The sequence below is a fragment of the Antedon bifida genome, chromosome 7 (genome assembly GCF_963402885.1).
Source record: "Antedon bifida chromosome 7, ecAntBifi1.1, whole genome shotgun sequence".
In the NCBI taxonomy this organism is placed as follows: domain Eukaryota; kingdom Metazoa; phylum Echinodermata; class Crinoidea; order Comatulida; family Antedonidae; genus Antedon; species Antedon bifida.
In genome coordinates, this window is record NC_136232.1 from 8986812 (window position 1) to 9004768 (window position 17957).

Here is a 17957-nt window from a genome sequence, read left to right on the forward strand (position 1 = left end):
AACTTATACTGTAATAAAAAAAATCTCCATTGTAATGGTGGAAAAGTCATGAACTTACCATAGCTGGCATATATATACAAATATCCTTTTCAGATCTGTTAAAATTATACATTGAAATACATAATAAATAAACATTGATAATGATATTATAATAAAACTATTTATTGAAAAAAAAACTGGTTTTATTTATACATAAAATATAAAGAATGTGTTAATATGGATAATATAATATACAATTTTTTAGAAAATAAGTGGTACATTTTAATTTTCATGTTTGTAATCGTAATAGACACTCATTGATTCTTTGACAAATTTTAAAAGGCTGATTTTACCATGAAAATTATTATCCACTCATCACATACATTCACAATTCAAATACAGTATCTTAAATTATACAGTTAAAGAAAAACACACTTTTGTAATTTTCAATTTTACTGTCCCCTACTCAGTTTCTATCATTTTTAAACCCACAATTCATGATTTGTATATTATTTTAAAAAGCGCAATATTTGCAACTATTATTGAGATTTTATTCTCTGTCAGTATTAAGTGATTTGATCACTTCCTACGTGATCGAGAACTTTTTCGTGGGGCAGGTTGTTTAGAAGCCGATCTGGTTTGACGATGCGAATGCTGCTGTGGATCTGACAAGTTGTCCATACATAGTTGATCATCTGGGGCTTCAGATATGCTGTTCATTTTCTTGGCGACTGATTGTGACGAGGATTTTACGTTCCACTTCCTAGGTTTCGGGGCTCTAAAAAAACATATTTCATTAAGTAGAAGAAAAGCTAAAGGTGTACATTCATTCATTTCCTTTATTTCGGATATTATAAATCATACAAAACAAAAAGAGAAATAAATTTCACCAGGAAATTAACAATAGCAACAAAACCTACAATATCCTAGAATATCAATTTGCACCAACGTTGATGTAGGTTGGATTGTGGAAGTACGTTAACTATGGTTTTAATCAGACTATTACAACTGTCATGAATTCTGTTCTTATAAATAGGTAAAGAGTTCCTCCAATATTCATAGAATGAGGGAACGTTATTTGTTACAAACATTATATAATGTTAAAATGTTAATTATTAAAGAATTAATGAAGAAGCCCATCTAATTTTCCAATTTTTAAAGAGCATTTTCAGAATAAAATGAGTATTAATATTTACAATTTTTAAACATTTACCAATGGGTAATCTCTGCAATGAAATTAAAATTCTTTCACATGCATACACTCATACTTACGGTTGTTCCGGTGAGAACATAACAAGGATGTCATTTGGTTGATCATTATTTTTATCAGATTCAAGTTGTGGAGTCCAACTTTTTGTACCAGGAACTACAAACAAACAAAGAAAGAATAGGAAACTAATACATTATGTAAAATCAATTTTGTTAATAAAATAAAAGCCACCTTTTTGGCACCCCTGCTGCCTGACTGTAAACTATGACAATACATTGTTATTATATAGAGCTAATGTGCATATCATTACTCGGGTATTTATAAGGGGTTGAGATTGTAAAGTGTACGTGTTATACCTTGTTTCGGGTCCACATCTGCGTACAATCGTATAGGCATTGATGTTGGTATAGGCGATGATGGTATAGCGCTGACGTCCATTGGTTCCATAAATGTAATACATCCTATAGTCGTGTCAGGAGTGCTAATGGCTCGGTTTGGTTTTTTCTTATCATCTCGGATTGGTGTCTGAAGGGAAAACATTGAGATGATGACATTCATTTAGAAACTAAGACAACACAGAAAACATTGGCAAGGGCTAGAGTGTAGTTAGGGAAGTAGGATGTTTAGAACACAAGTGGAGTTATGGTTTGGTGGTTATGATGCTTGGCTACCAATCCAAGAGTCCTGGGTTCAAATCCTGCCATCAGTGTCGGGATTTTTTCTAATGACAATTTACAACTCCACTCCCAAAAACTTGTAATAAGACTTTGTTTGAGCATCTTGTGTATATGTTTGTCTTGTGTACAGGATTGGCACCTTTAAGAAGGATAGTGAATGCTATCCTTGGCAATTTGTATAAATATATTAAATAAAACAAACTTTCTTAGGTCCCAAATTAGAAGAGGTGGTCCTTATTTGGAAATGGTTTTCAAGATTTGAAATGGCATCATAATAATAACAATGGGCGTTATATTTTGAACTAAAAGTGTTTTAAATATTATAACTAGTGTTTACATTGGAAATAATACTGTAGCTTGTTGTTTATATGATTAACAATATTATGGTAAAGGTCACAGTATCATGCTTAATGGTAAGAAACAGCCACACTTTACTTTACTACTTATTATGCTTACTTTAAACGTCATCCTTCTCACTTGTACTTCACATCTCGTATTTCCTCTGCTAATATTTTGGTTTTTATTAGATCTTGTTCGTCCGTTCTCTTCTGTTACCGATGCACTATTGTTTCTGGTTCTCCTATTTTCAGTAGCCCCATTCTCACTGTTTTTTGTAGCCCCATTCTCATTGTTTTTAGTAGCCCCATTCTCATTGTTTTTAGTAGCCCCATTCTCATTGTTTTTAGTAGCCCCATTTTCTTTGTTTTTAGTAGACCCATTCTCACTGTTTTTAGTAGCCCCATTCTCACTGTTTCTAGTAGCCCCATTTTCACTGTTTTTAGTAGTCCCATTTTTATCACTGGCAACCACTAGCCCATTTGGACTAGCAGCAACAGCTTGGTTGGAACCTTCATCTGGTAATCGCTGTACACTTGGACTAGTTGGAAATTCAAACACATCAGTGCCATCATCTTTCTTTGATTGTTCTTTTTGTTTTGTTCTTCCTACAGAAGCTAACATTTTCCTGGCCGAGTTGACTATTGCCATAACAGCCAGTGAATTTGGACTGCAATGCAAAAAAAAAATGTCTATGTTAGTATGATGTATGAAATCCCCACTTCTCCCACTTTGGCTGCATTTGTACGTTTGGTTATACAAATTTAACTTGACATCAAACTGGACTGTAATTGTACTGGGAAGGTTTTAACTACATTTGAAATCCATTCTCAAGTAGGCATCTTTTTCTCTCTCTCTTCTCATCGTTCTATTCATATCTGAGTACTCATGACCATAGGCATCTTTGCTAGTGTACAAATTAAAGATTTATTCCACAAACACAATCAGCAATGGTTGCCATAAATCTGTCATGTATAAAAGCTAATAGAAAAAAACATATGATCATTTATTGAAGCCAAATCTAAAGCTATGTCTACACTATCAAACTAGTTTGACAAAAAAGGTGTGATGTGCCCAAATATGGTAATATGACATCATCATGTCCATATATGGGCACATCACATTTTTTTGTCACATAAAGTTTGATAGACAGAGCTTTAGTCACAAATAAATTACATATTACAGAAAATCATCACAAAAATTCCTCAAGTCAATAAACAAGAATAAGTCTTACATTGGTGTTTTTGGTGGTACTGGTAGATTCATATGTTGTGTATTCTTTAGTGGTTGTAGCACAACTCGTGGTGATAGGTTTGCCACCATGTTAGGAGTAAGTGGGGCTTCAGGCTGCTGCAGAGGGTGTAAACTCTGAAAAAGAAATCAACAGAATAAAGCGCAAGATCAAGTCGATGTTTCACGACGCTCCATGCAGCAATGCAGCAATCGATATGCGTGTAGCCGTGTGAAAATGAAACATTGTTCTATTTGATTTGCCGGAGCTGGACTGGAACCATACCGGAGCAAGTGTGAATGATGCTTTACACATGATTCTCATTACCATTTTTTTTTAATCAAAGACTTCCAAAAAAATGTGTACATTACGAGAGTAGATGATCCCCCCACATTGAGGGGATACCACTGTTAAGGGAACACTTGCTATGAGGGGAAATGTATGTTTTAACACTACGGCCATCCTCTATTCAAAGGACACAATGAAAGGTGTGCCCATAATATGGGTTCTACTGTGGTAAATTCAGCTCATAATAGAATGTAATTTTCATATAAATTTCTGAGATGGTTTCAAGATTAATTATTTATTATTCAAGATTATTATATTGTATATTACAGAATGTCAAAGGTTAAACAAATAGAAATCTAACATGAATTGCTTTATTCATTATCACATTTATATGAAAAAAAAAATGTGATGTGCCAATATATAGACATGATGATGCCATATCACTATCATATTTGGACATATCATTACCAAATTTGGGCATATCACACTGTTAAACTAGTATAGATTGAGCTTAAGTGACAAATCTGTCAAATTAATAAGGTTTTATGGCTACCTGAGGTGTACCAGGTCTAGAGTTCACCTGTGCTGGTGACTTTCCATGAACAGAAAGAGGAGAAGCATTGCTACTTGACTGCAGCGTATTGATAGACGCAGTGGCTAGGGTCTGCCGACGGAGGGCTTCCAGTCTCATCTCTTCTTGTTGCTCGTCAAACTTGCGGAGGTCATACTCAATCTCGCTGGCCAATTGGTGATCAGCTGACATAATGTCTTAAGAAAAAAAGAGATAAAAAAATAAATTACTAAAAAGTCATGATAAAGCATTAAAATTAGAAACATTAGCAAAAAATAACACAACATAATATTTAAATAAAAAAACGCTTCTTTTGTTTAGTAATATTGATATCTCACCTTTGACCTCATTTCTATAATCTTTCATCAATTCTTTTAAATACATCATAAGATATTTCACAACAGGTGAACGATGTTTTTCCAGCTGTAATAAACAATAAAAACATAATTAAATATATACAAAATTCAAATCAGATGGCAGTAAAGACAAATATATAATGAAAATACATTAGAAAACAGGTACTATATAAATATGAAAAAAAACCCTACTTGGATATAACTTTGAGATTAATAATATAAAAAAGATAATAAATTTACAAAAAAAAACATTTTCAACTTACTAAATGTTTTAGTGAGACAATGATAGGAACGATATTCTCAATAACATTCTTTTTGACTACTTGCGTAATGAGCTTCGCTTTTGCTTGTTGCATTACCGCCCCCGCCATCTCCATTTCATCAGCTGGTTCGTCGATGGATTTACTGCGTAATGACGACAGCTTTATTTCCTGGGTTTAAAAAAAAAGCAAGAATTCAACTGAAACATTTTGTATGTCAGACTATGTCAGACTACTCAACTCAATGATCCTGATCAAATAGCATATCATTCATTCTACCCATCAGTCACCCATTCATAGAAATACTGATAAGTCTAATAACTCTTTTAGATTGAACGAAGACCAGTCTAGCTTTGACCTTGACGTAAACCACATACTTTACTGCTCATGATTGTGAGTGTGTCCTGAAGAAGAATTGATGTGTGCTTATCCAATGGTAGTATGTCATCAACAACAGAAGCGATAGTCTAAAAAATACAAGTCCCAATGAAATAACTGTGAATATAGGCACTTATTAGACTTATTAGTTTTCCAAAAAAGGGTTTGGAAAAAACAATGTGAGGTATGTACATATAGGGGGTTAGAGAATCACTATCAATCATATATGAATGTCCAGTGGTCTAAATTGTTAATAAAATGAATGTCCAGTGGTCTAAATTTGTCATACAATGAATGTCCAATGGTCTAAATTGTTCATACAATGAATGTCCAGTAGTCTAAATTGGTCATACAATGAGTGTCCAGTGGTCTAAATTGGTCATACAATAAATGTCCAGTGGTCAAAATTACTCATGCAATGAATGTCCAGTGGTCTAAATTGGTCATACAATAAATGTCTAGTGGTTTAAATTGGTTATACAATGAATGTCCTATGGTCAAAATTGGTCATACAATTAATGTCTAATGGTCTAAATTAGTCATACAATGAGTGTCCAGTGGTCTAAATTGATCATACAATGAATGTCCAATGGTCTAAATTGGCCATCCAATGAATGTCCAGTTGTCTAAATTGGCCATCCAATGAATTGGTCTAATACTAGAATATCTATCATATCAAGCAGAAGATACTAAGATGTGTACATGTTAAGACCATCTAGGTGTTTGATACATATATGGTTCTAACCACGCCTTTTTACTCTGACATCATACCTCTTGGGTGAGTTTAGCCACGATCTGAAACCTATGTTCATCTTTCATATTCTCCAGCATGAAGGCATACAGTTTGAGCCGTTTCTCTTGGTTTTCCTGCCCTTTCAGTGAAAATGTCTGTTTTTCTTTATCAGTCTGAGGAAAACGGTTATAAACTACAAGACACAGATGAAATTAATTATCATTAAAGCTGATCATAGATATTCTTGAAGTTTGGGTTGGATTGTCTTGGGTAACATTATTTTATCTTAAAGGCTTTGGTGTGTAAAGTGTGTATCAAACTTTATGTAACTAAAAAATGGATATGGTGATGTCATATCACTACAATATTTGGACACATCACACAAACTAGTTTTATAGTGTAGACAGAGCTTAATGATTATATGGATGGATAGAGAACTATGTTCACTTACCATTGTGCTTCTCATATGAATTAAAGTGGTAGACACACTCCACAAAATGTTGAAAAAGAAGGTTAGGATGTCGGGGCAACAGAAGCTGTTTAAAACACAGTTGAGCTGTTGACAAAAACAGATTATAAAAATAACCAACATTTTGTAATAGGTTCTTGAGTACTGCGCAATCTAGAATAAATGTATGAGTATTTAAGTATTACACAGGGGTGGGGTTAAGCACTCAACAAGACATACAACTATCAGAGTTACTTGAAAAACCACATATATGCTTTCATTTTATTTACCAAACTCTTGAATTTCCTGAACTTCGTCTACCATTGTTACGATAAAACGGAAAAATAAGCATCCACGCCATTTGATGAAATCTTCCTGTTAAGCGAAAATACAATAATTAATAGTAACATTAATGATGATTTGATTGATGATGACCAACTGTTGATAATGATGATCATAAAAGGAGTTTGATGTTATATACAATATTTTATTTTATTTTTAATTTATTTAAATTTGTCGGCTTACCAGTAATAAATGAGTGAGAAGCGTCAGGGTCTGTCTACGAATTAATGGACACTTATCCTTCAAACAGGATGCTATGTTTGGTATGTAATGATACACAAGATTTGGATACCTTAAAAAGAGTAGAATTATATGAATTATATATAGATATAAATTGAGCGAGTGAGTGGCCAAGCGGTTAAGACAGTGGAACCGTAATTAATAATAACAGGATTTTTATAGCGCACATTGAGTGAGTAGTGAGTAATTACGCAGCCATAACATCGGCAAGGGTTCAAGGCTCACTCGCTCCATGGTTCTGGTGGTAGAACGAGTCTTCTCGGATAATGACTATAAACCGTAGGTTCAGTGTACACATCTAGCTCATGTGCAATTAAAAGAACCTAGTTCATCTTTCGAGATGAGTAGGGGGTTACGCCGGTGTACACAAACACAGCCATTGTGCAATTGGGACTGGACCGTTTTAGAGGTGTTTACCACCTGTTGGTCCCATCCTTCACTAATGTACATACATCTTAGTGAGAAGTTGAATAATTAAAATAATTAAAAATGTTTATGTAAAATGATAAGTGAAATATGACAGAAAAGTCTACCTACCTTTTGCAAAGATCACACAATACAATAACAACATTGTTCCTAATTGCTGTGTCTGTCGACGTCTCTAACTCTTGTGCGATGGCAGCGATGGTTTGCTTCGCTAAAGACTCGTGTTGTAGACACAGCTTTCCAATGGTAATAAACGCAAACGCACGCACCCTGTTGGACATCTTTGAGCCACAAAACTGCGAGATAGGCACCTGTGTCTGTGATGGCTGGGAAGATGCTTGTGATGATGGTAAGCAGTTTTCTAGATGATAAAGAAAGTAGGGTTGGGTAGGTATTACTGAATTTATTTCTTGAAAGTTTATGAAGAAGTTAGCATAAGTAAGAGGGGTGAGTAGGTACTACAGAAATTATCATATCTTTTGGAACTAAAAGTTAATGACAATTTCAAGAACTTTATATAAAAAAATTAATATTGAATCATTTCTTTAGGATACCATATGAATTTCTGTAGTATCCTATCTTTATGTCGTGTTTAAACAAGGTTCTCTGGAATTAACAGTAAGAGGCTTTCTGAACATTTGAAATGAAGTTTTTGATATCCATGTGTAAAACAAGACTTATTCAGTGTTAGTCCAAAACAAATATATAATCAAGTAAAATATAATCATATTTTTTTACATTTACATTTGAAAACCCTATCTATGATATATGCTAGATGTGTACCTCCAGTTATGCCAAGATCCCCAGGGCCTGCAAGTATTGACTGAACAAGCATGAATATCCTGGATGAGACATTTTTAGGGCAGAGTTGAGCCATCTCGCCTAACGTAAACAAATGCTTCACAAGGCTCTCCTCATCCCAGCTAGTCTGTGATTGGTCCTCTGTCAGGACGACTGTTGATAAGTAACGGTCACATGACTTAAGAATATCTGCACTGATAACAGCAATGGATTTCTGAAAATCTTCTACAGCAGGATTTTGAGCTGAGCACAACTGAAAATATAAAGTAGCAATTTTTGTTGATTACAGTACACCTTCAGGATCCAACAAAGTGCCCCCTTAATAGGGGGAGGGGGGTCCCTTGGATAGGCTGTAGTGTTAAAAGAAGATATGACATCATCATGTCCATGTATGGGCATATCACATATTTTTTTGTCACATAAAGTTTGACAGTGTAACAGCCAAACCAGAATTAAAATGATCAAAGCAGCATTTAAATATCACCTTGCTTATAGTGCGAACATAATCCACAATAAGTTCTGTTGGAGAGTTAAACCTTTCAAGACGTAAACTCAGATCATCTGTAAGAGTATTGGCAGTGTCCGAGTCCAGTTGGTCAGCCACCAATCCCAGAACGGTCAAGACACAGCTGAGGGTTTGCAAGCTAACGTCCGAGTCAGGTGATGTGTAACGATTCCATGATTCGATTACAAAGCTTGGGTTCAAGTCTGTTGTACACATTGCAGTGTATGAGAGCAGCATCCATGCGGACTAGAATTTTTAAAAAAATAAATAAAAAAATAAACAAGGATGTTGCATTTATGGATCTAAAATACAATTATTTATCTAATAAATAAAAAAATATGTTTACCTCTCTATTTTGAGTATCAATATGTGTGATGAGTGCCTCTACCATCTTTTTGTTTAGTTTCTTCTGGCAAGCCCACATTGAACATGCTTTCTGCAAGTATTTTCTGTAAAACAAAATTATTATTATTTATAAATCTGACGGAATAACCTGCGTCTTGCGAGCCTAACTGGGCTGAATTGCAAACAAATTTCATCTCCTCTAAAGCGTGGTTCCCACTAGAATGCAACAACACAAAGTGCCATATTGTGTAATCACAAGTGAGAAGCGACAACGCAAAGTTCTGCAAATATCACTACAGAAAATCAAATCAGTTTGATTTTACACAAAACAACACAAGAACACAGGAGAAACATAGTACAGCACGTAGTCAAGTAAGCAGGATGAACCAGGTCAAAGTCTACGGCAACTAATGTTGATGAGCAACTAAGCAGGTTTGTTTTCACACAGGCAGGGGCAAACACAATTATTGGATGGGCATTTCCTTACGCTGTGTAGGTTGCGTTACGTTGCTAGTGGGAACCATGCTCAATGGTCACTTTGTGTCGCACTCGTTTGTTTGTACACAATGACAGGGGCTGAGATGGACATCCTTTTCTCTAGTAACTGAACAGGAGCCAAATATGTATACCAGACCTTCAGTTAAAAGTCCTTTTTATAATTCATAATCATGTTCATCTATATCATCATTATCATTATAATCACTGTCGTCCTTAGTTGATACTTACCTCACAGCAAAGCCTTCAGGTCCAGCTATAAAGCTCAACAGGCTCCAAGCCAGGGTGTGGCAATCTTTAGTTGATTTATTCACATGCGTGATCTTCTGCAAGATCACTTCCTCTAACAACTGTAAACAGCGTTCCTGTGCTGTCATCTCCTTGTCTAACACCATTGGTAGAACAGCATTCAACCACATTCTATGATAGGGAAAAGAGCTCTTTTTTTTAAATGGGTATGCTATCAACAAAATCTAAATAAATAGGAGGGTACACAACAAATGAGGGAAAAGGTACCTGTGATGATGTTATTAAAAATGCGAGTTGGGTATAGATTCCAAAGGATATCTATATATAAATTTACGTAAGGGCAAAATTCGGTAAATCGCACGTTATTTCTAGAATGTTTATTCGGTGGTATATAAAGTTGGTTCATACTTTCGATACTGATTTTAACCACCTGATGTAACCCTGTTTACTAATTAAATTGAGTTTGATAATTAGTTATTGACGATTAAAATGAATTTAGGTTCAACGATTTCAACGGTGTTTTCCGATCGTGGTATACACTGTCTAATGCATGTCCATCTTGAAAAATACCTGCATACAATAATGCGAGGATGCTTCGCATTTTCCTATCTTCTCCTACGATAATTGTTTTTTTTTAACGGATAATGAGCTAGCGTTTTCTGTCGCCGTATATTATGTACAAATCTTTATTATTGCAGTTAAACCACCCACATCATCACCCTTCCCTCACTGGCATGAGTAGCGTTGTAAAGCCAGTAGAGGATAGGCCTACAGAAGTTTACCAAATTTTAAGTGTGTTGTAAATCACACACCTCAAGGGCGCTCGCCTTAAAATACAAGGCCTGCAGTAGAGTGATATGTAAAATAGGTGTAAAAACCATATAATATACAAAATAGCAGTAAGAAAATGTGTACAATGATTCCTGGTGTAACATAGGTAAATGTAAAAACATTTTTTATGGTGTATATAGATGCCTTTTCCCTTAACACTACCTACAGAAATGTTTGAATATGTCACATGATCTAATAGACAAACCTTTGTTGGACTTGATTCTCAGGTCGAAGGAGTAATAGATTTGTAATGGAATTCAGTGCTTGCTTGCGGACGGATAATGCTGGATCCAAACAATGCTTATACAGTACTTCTACTTCGCGTTCATTCACAGACATACCATCCAATGCAATCATGTTTGATAAGGCCTACAAAAAAATTACTGAAATCTAAAGCTCTACCTACACTATCAAAATAATTTGAAAAAAAAAAGTTTGATGTGCCAAAATATGGTAGTGATATGCTCAAATATGGTAATGATATGACATCACCATGTCCATATATGGCCACATCACATTTTTTTGTCACATAAAGTTTGTTAGTGTAGACAGAGCTTTAGTTTGGTTTTAAGGCTAGTTTTCACTTAACTATTAATATTTTTAAATTGTTGCTCACCTGAATGGCAGCCTTTCTGACTCCGACCTTAAGGTCACCAACTCTGGCCCGTAGCATAGCAACCATGCTTGGTCCATCTTGTGTTGCTATTGGTAAAAAAATTAATGTAAACCTTTGATTGCATATGTTAGTAGGTCATGGTGGAGTGGGTACAGTATGTTAGCCAAAGACTTCATTATCAAATTATAGAGCCATTGGTATTAAGAACTGTAAATTATTATCAACAGAATTGATGAAGACTTGATAGTTGATGAAATACAATAAGAAATAGGAGATATGGGGACAACAAACAATAGGGATCGGATGTCATAAAAGATGGTTTGAATGTAATAAAAACAAAGTAAATTACATGTATCACCAGATAGTTCAAGTAGCATTGCAGGTGAACCACCAAACAGGTTCCCAGGTGTGGCACCATCTTTCCTCACGTGTCTTTGATCCTCCACGCCTCCTTCATTGTCTGTTGCCTCATCTGTAGTATTACCATCAGTGGCTGGTTTGTCCGCGGGCTGCAGATTTGCTGGTGTGCAATTAATCGATTGGTCCGATTTGTTAAACAAACTCTTGAGTGCTTGTAGGACGGTTGGGTCACCAGAGGAAGTGAACATTGCAAAACAAGACAGCGCTTTTGCACGAACCCTGTAACAATAATGATGATACAACAATGTTTTATAAGAGGTTCTTATATAATAGTATCTTATTTTATTATATTATTGGCTGTGATAACCCATGATCACTGTCAACTTTGGTAGCACCTTGAGCACTTCTAGTGGATATGTGCGCTTTATAAATTACTATTATTATCAAACTAGTTTGACAAAAAAGTGTGATGTGCCCAAATATGGTAGTAATATGTTTAAATATGGTAGTGATATGACATCACATCTTGATGTCACACAAAGTTTGATAAACATTGTAAGGTAAAATTTTTTTGATTATAAATGATATAATCTGTGTTGCAATAAACTTACGTCGGTGCTTTGTCAGAGCAGCGACCTATCAACATCATAAGTAACAGTTGGTAAGAGGCTACCTGCTCAGCATCAGGTGTCCCATCACCTAAAATAAATAATAAATATTTATTACAATCAACTCTCCCAATAATTTTCTTAAATCCGGAAACTCTCCCAAAACTTTTCTTGAAGTCTAAAGAGTCCCAAATTCATTTTTACCATTAAAAACACATTTCAAATACCAGACATTCCAGAAAACCACACATATTAGGCCAGCCCAAAGGTGTCCGGTATTGGGAGTTGATTAAAAATAATTAGAAAACACAAAACGTTAAGAATAAATATTAGCTCTGGGTTAAAAATAAAGAAATAAAAAGTTCTAACCTTGTTGAGAAGTTTTCTGTGAATTTTCTAACATTACACTAACCACTTCTAAAGCAAAAACACGGAAACCAGTCTAACAAGAAAAAAAAAGTGAAGTCAAAATAATAAACAACAACCTAAACAATTATCACAAAAAACAACAACTATGTGTTCTATCTATCTTTCCACTATTTTTTTATCAGATAAGCAAAATATATGTTACAACTGCCTTATTAAGCTCAATATTTTTAAGTATACACTACATAACTTTAATATACCTTTGTATTTTTAGAATATTTATAAAGCCATTGCATAAAGGCAGCATTAAAACTGTTTGGTAGGACGGCTAAGATGTTTGTCATGGCTACAGCGATACGTGGACGATATTCTGACCTGTCGGGAACCTTGACGCAAAGGTGCTGAAGAAGCACTCGAACACTGACGTGCGACAACTCACCAAGGTGCTTTATCAAATAACTACAAGAAAAGATAACAAAATGTATACAATATAGTATGCTTAAAGTTCTGTCTACACTATCAAACTAGTTTGACAAAATAGTGTGATGTGCCCAAATATGTTAGTGATATGACAGCAATGTGTCCATATATGGGAACATCACATTTTTTTGTCACATAACGTTTGATAGTGCAGACAGAGCTTTATATTATCAATTTTATTTATTCACATTACGGATTTAAATTTCTTTAATCCACACATCAGAGTGGACTGTTGGTATCATAAATGCTAGCCCAGGCTTTTAGTCTTCTTTAGAGATTGTTAGCCCACAGCAATGATATCACTGCGTTTCACTGGGCCCTCTAGAATACATATCATAACCCCCTTCATATTTTCGATCAAACAAGTATGGGAACAAACTCCAATAATGCAGCTAGTAATCAGCAAAAATTTGTGTCTTGACCTAACTAGGTACCCATTTGTACACCTGGGTGGAGAAAAAATATTTTGGGCTTGGGAGAATTTACTTTATTGTGTTCACACTGAAATACTAACCAGACATATGCAACAGCATTATCTTTGATGTTTTGAATCTCTTTAGGAATGGATGAGGCAGATACCCCTTCATTTTCACCAATAAGCATAAGTATACTTGGCATCAAATGTTTGAATACCTAAAAAAACACAAATGAATATTAAGCTCTGTCTACACTATCAAAGTTTATGTGACCAAAAAATATGATGTGCCCATATATGGACATAATTATGTCATGTCACTACCATATTTGGGCATATCACTACCGTATTTGGGCACATCAGACTTTTCTTTGTCAAACTAGTTTGATAGTGTAGACAGAGCTTTAGATAACAATAATAAATTAAACTTTATATCACAAACTTTCAATTGCATGATGTCATATTAGATAACAATAGGGAGTTTTCGCAATCTTACGAATACGATAACGAAAACGTCACGCACACGTATTCGTTTTTCGTAAGCCAGTAAAAATCTGTTTCGCATGGCAACGAAATATTGAGGGAGCCGTCCAAAATATGACTGCGGTAAATTTGAGCGAAGCGCAGGTACGTGTTGCTTGGTGCTTTGCTGCCTAGGCCTAGCGTAACATCAAAGCGAGTGAGGACTTTAAAAACTGCTATTTATCAAAATTGATCTGGCATTTTAGTAAATTACTTTAGTAAATTACTTTCAATAAATCTATAATTATATTATAATCATGAATCATTCCTTATTCAAATGCAAAATGTGCAAAATAGATCAAAAACTTTACTCGTTTTGTAGTTACGAATATGACTGGTGATCCATATGAAATGGGGATCAGCTCAAAAGTTTCACAAATGTGCGACGTATCCGTTTTCATTATCGTATCCGTAAGGTTGCGAAACCTCCCTAATAACAAATTACAAACTTGCACAATGTAATGCCAAACTGTACTGTGCTATCCTAACCTAACATTTTTCTTAAAACATTGACTGGCCAATTTGTCTGTTGATTGTTCAGCGCTTAGAGGCACCCTGAATTTTGCGATATATTATTGAACATTATTATCATAGTCATAGTAGGCCTATCTTTATTTGTCCATTAAAAAGAATTGACATATCAAAGTAACTGGCATATCAAATATATATAAAACAGTAAAAATACACAGAAAAACAAAAACACAAAACAACACAATTCTTGATAAAAAAGTGGCTAAACTATTATAAAGTTGTTTGTATGCTTACCGTTTTAACTGTTGTGTCCACCTCACCGTGTACTGCTGTACAGAGGCTAGTCAGTCCAATGAACGCTAGTTCAGTTGGTGATTTTGTGTTACTGTAAAAAAAAGTCAACATAAACATTATTCTATTTCATGCATAGCATTATTATTTATTTATCTATTTATCTCAGCCTGTTATTGGAGGTTTTTGTCTCTGTTAGCTGTGTATTAAATAAAATAAAAACAATTATTTACTTACTGAGTACTTGTAAACTGGATATTATGAATATTTGGTTCTGATTTAGTGAGATCTGTTAATACCTGAAGCACCAACTGACAACAGTGTTCAGACTGCTTCAACGAATAATTATTCAACAAACTAACTAACTCCTGTAAAAGAAAAGAGGAAAGTAGGAGATCGTCTCCTATGAAAGTAGGAGATCGTCTTCTATAAAAGTAGGGGATCGTCTCCTATGAAAGTAGGGGATCGTCTCCTATGAAAGTAGGGGATCGTCTCCTATGCAACTAGTCTCCTATTACAGTAGGGGATTGTCTCCTATAAAAGTAAGGGATCGTCTCCTAAGAAAGTAGGGGATCGTCTCCTATGAAAGTAGGGAATCGTCTCCTATGACAGTAGGGGATCGTCTCCTATGAAAGTAGGGGATCGTCTCCTATAAAAGTAGGGGATCGTCTCCTATAAAAGTAAGGGATCGTCTCCTAAGAAAGTAGGGGATAGTCTCATATAAAAAATAGGGATCGTCTCCTATGAAAGTAGGGGATCTTATCCTATGAAAGTAGGGGATCTTATCCTATGAAAGTAGGGGATCGACTTCTGTGAAAGTAGGAGATTGTCTTCTGTGATAGTGTTGCTTAGAATGAGTAAAAAGTCCAAAATTTTGTTAACAAGACTATGACACACCAATTTATTAATTAAAATGGCCCTCATCAATTTTATCATCAATATGATGGGGCTCATTTTAATCAGTTGAATGTTTCTGTTGGAGCAGAGCCCAGAAAAATAATTAACCTTTAAGGCGTTGACTACACATCCTTTGAGTTTATGTACATCACTAGCAGTAAGAGTAGTAACAACATCTTCATCACCATCGCTGTCATCACTATCATCCATGTCTATTTGATTGACAGCCCCAGTCTGCTGCTGGGTATCACCCCTGTGTTGTCTTTTGCCTGGTCCCTGGCTGGAGGAAGTTTGGCTTTCATTACGTTTCCTTTTACCAGGTACTAAAAAAGGCATTTTATTGGTGATTGATGATTATTTTTGTTAGGAGGGTACATAGTAAAAGAATTGAGAACATAGATTTGTATTAAACTTTAAAGCTAACTTTGCAAGTATTATCAGGTTTCAAAAATAATAGTCAGCTAAAAAATGTAAATATAATTACCATTGTCAGGCCACAACTTGAATGTTTCCAAAGCTTTCTCAAATATTATAGGATGTAGAATATTAAAGGCACCACTTCCTAATAAATTGAAAATTTAATATCAGCTCAGTTTTTGTAAATGTTGGCACTCAGGGCTCCATTTTTTTCTTTCATTTTAAACTTGTGTCATACAACAACAAAAACAAACATACATAAATTCAAGATTTCCCAGGGTCATATATTCTCAATCCTGGTCAAGTGCAAAGTATCATGGTAACAAAATGCCCTGGGAGAAATGCTGATCTTGAATCAAACCATTGCCTGGTATGTATTTAAGTTGTAGCACTCTTCTTATAGGGATATAGGCCAATATCTGTTTATTCAGGTAAGTTAGGCACGGAATAGACTAGTAAACTTACAGATTCTGTACAAGGATTTACCTGGAATTTGCAAGATAATCAGGTACAAAGTGGTAGCTAGGGCAGCAGCTTCTCTTTGATATATATTAGACAGATATCTGTCAGCCGAATCTAACAGATGACACAAAAGAACTAACACAGTCCGAGGAGACAACTTCTTTTCTTGAAAGATCCCCCAAAATTCTGAAACATACAAAATTATAGTCATTTTAAAAACAATATTATGAGAAAAAACACACTATACAGAATTTGAAGAATAATAAAAATAATCCAGCAGACTACCATCCACAAAATCATGGGTTACAAATTGAACACTTGTAAATGATACTTTCCACAATGGTAAGCAACATGACAATTTGTGTCAATACTCATAGGCAAGCTAGATGTTTACTTCTGATTATGAGAATTGGTCCTGTGTACCTAAAAAATTTATTTATGCACAAATAAAGCAATAAATAGATCAGGGGATTACTGTATCTGTAAGTAAGCTATTCATGGTGCTGCTGCATTGTGGTGGCTACCATTTTTAATATGGGCAAGTAGATAGAGGGGCAATTCTGACCATTTACATTTATGATTGCAAAATACTAACCCTTGGAATCTGTTGCATTGCTTGTCCAACACCTGAAGGCTTCCACGGCACTCTTTAACTGCGGCACAAGGTATCTTTCATCAGCAATACATTGTTTTAAGTTTTCTGGGATGGCTATTTCATCAAGCAGATCCTGATTCCACAAACTATCTAAATCTGGTATTTCTGCAGAAGAATATCAACATTAATCATTATCAGTTAAAATTAACGTAAACAATTATCATATTCATTCATATTATTATTAAATTAGGTAGTGTAGTATTATTTATGATTTGATTGACTTGATATAGGCCTAGCTAGGCCTATGAAATAAGGAAATTCTATTCTTTTATTTTTTTTTTAAATTTTCAAAAATTAATACTTTATAATTTGTAATATGCAACTATAACGTTCACTATGCCATTCAGCTCAGCCTGTTATATAACACTACACTAGTACATTAGACCTAGCTAGGCCCATGTAAACAAGATTCACAGCGAAGACATGATGGCAAACGCGCCGGAAAGACCCCGTTCGGGATCGGGAGGTTGACAAGCCTTTTTAAAACGTTAGCTAGGCCTAACGCAAAACAGTTGCTGCAAGCCTAATTACAAGCTAAAACTATCACAATTAATATTATTAAAGTAAATCATAACGAGGCATGGATAGATAAAGATATAATATTCAGACCTTTACTAATTTCTTCAATTTTAAGACAATTTAGGGCATTCGAGGTGCGAGTTATATTATCCATGACGTCAAACACATGACCCGCCA

At 34.8% G+C, this 17957-nt stretch overlaps 1 protein-coding gene across 1 annotated transcript; it reads right to left on the minus strand.

The window, feature by feature from the left end:
- Window positions 1–34: 34 nt before the first annotated feature.
- On the minus strand, window positions 35–17941 carry LOC144847946 (condensin-2 complex subunit D3-L-like). Its single transcript, XM_078704551.1, has 32 exons — window positions 17871–17941; window positions 17202–17366; window positions 16631–16792; window positions 16212–16289; window positions 15836–16050; window positions 15068–15198; window positions 14834–14924; window positions 13646–13764; window positions 12912–13110; window positions 12655–12727; window positions 12289–12376; window positions 11667–11956; window positions 11318–11403; window positions 10907–11070; window positions 9853–10041; window positions 9128–9230; window positions 8761–9027; window positions 8259–8529; window positions 7587–7836; window positions 6993–7101; window positions 6758–6842; window positions 6471–6575; window positions 6058–6212; window positions 5286–5375; window positions 4912–5079; window positions 4631–4715; window positions 4275–4489; window positions 3437–3570; window positions 2323–2872; window positions 1546–1714; window positions 1252–1345; window positions 35–757 (listed from the first exon to the last, which is right to left on the minus strand). Exons 1-32 carry the CDS (start codon window positions 17932–17934, stop codon window positions 559–561), a joined length of 5163 nt encoding a protein of 1720 aa, XP_078560677.1. The 5' UTR covers window positions 17935–17941; the 3' UTR covers window positions 35–558.
- Window positions 17942–17957: the final 16 nt, after the last annotated feature.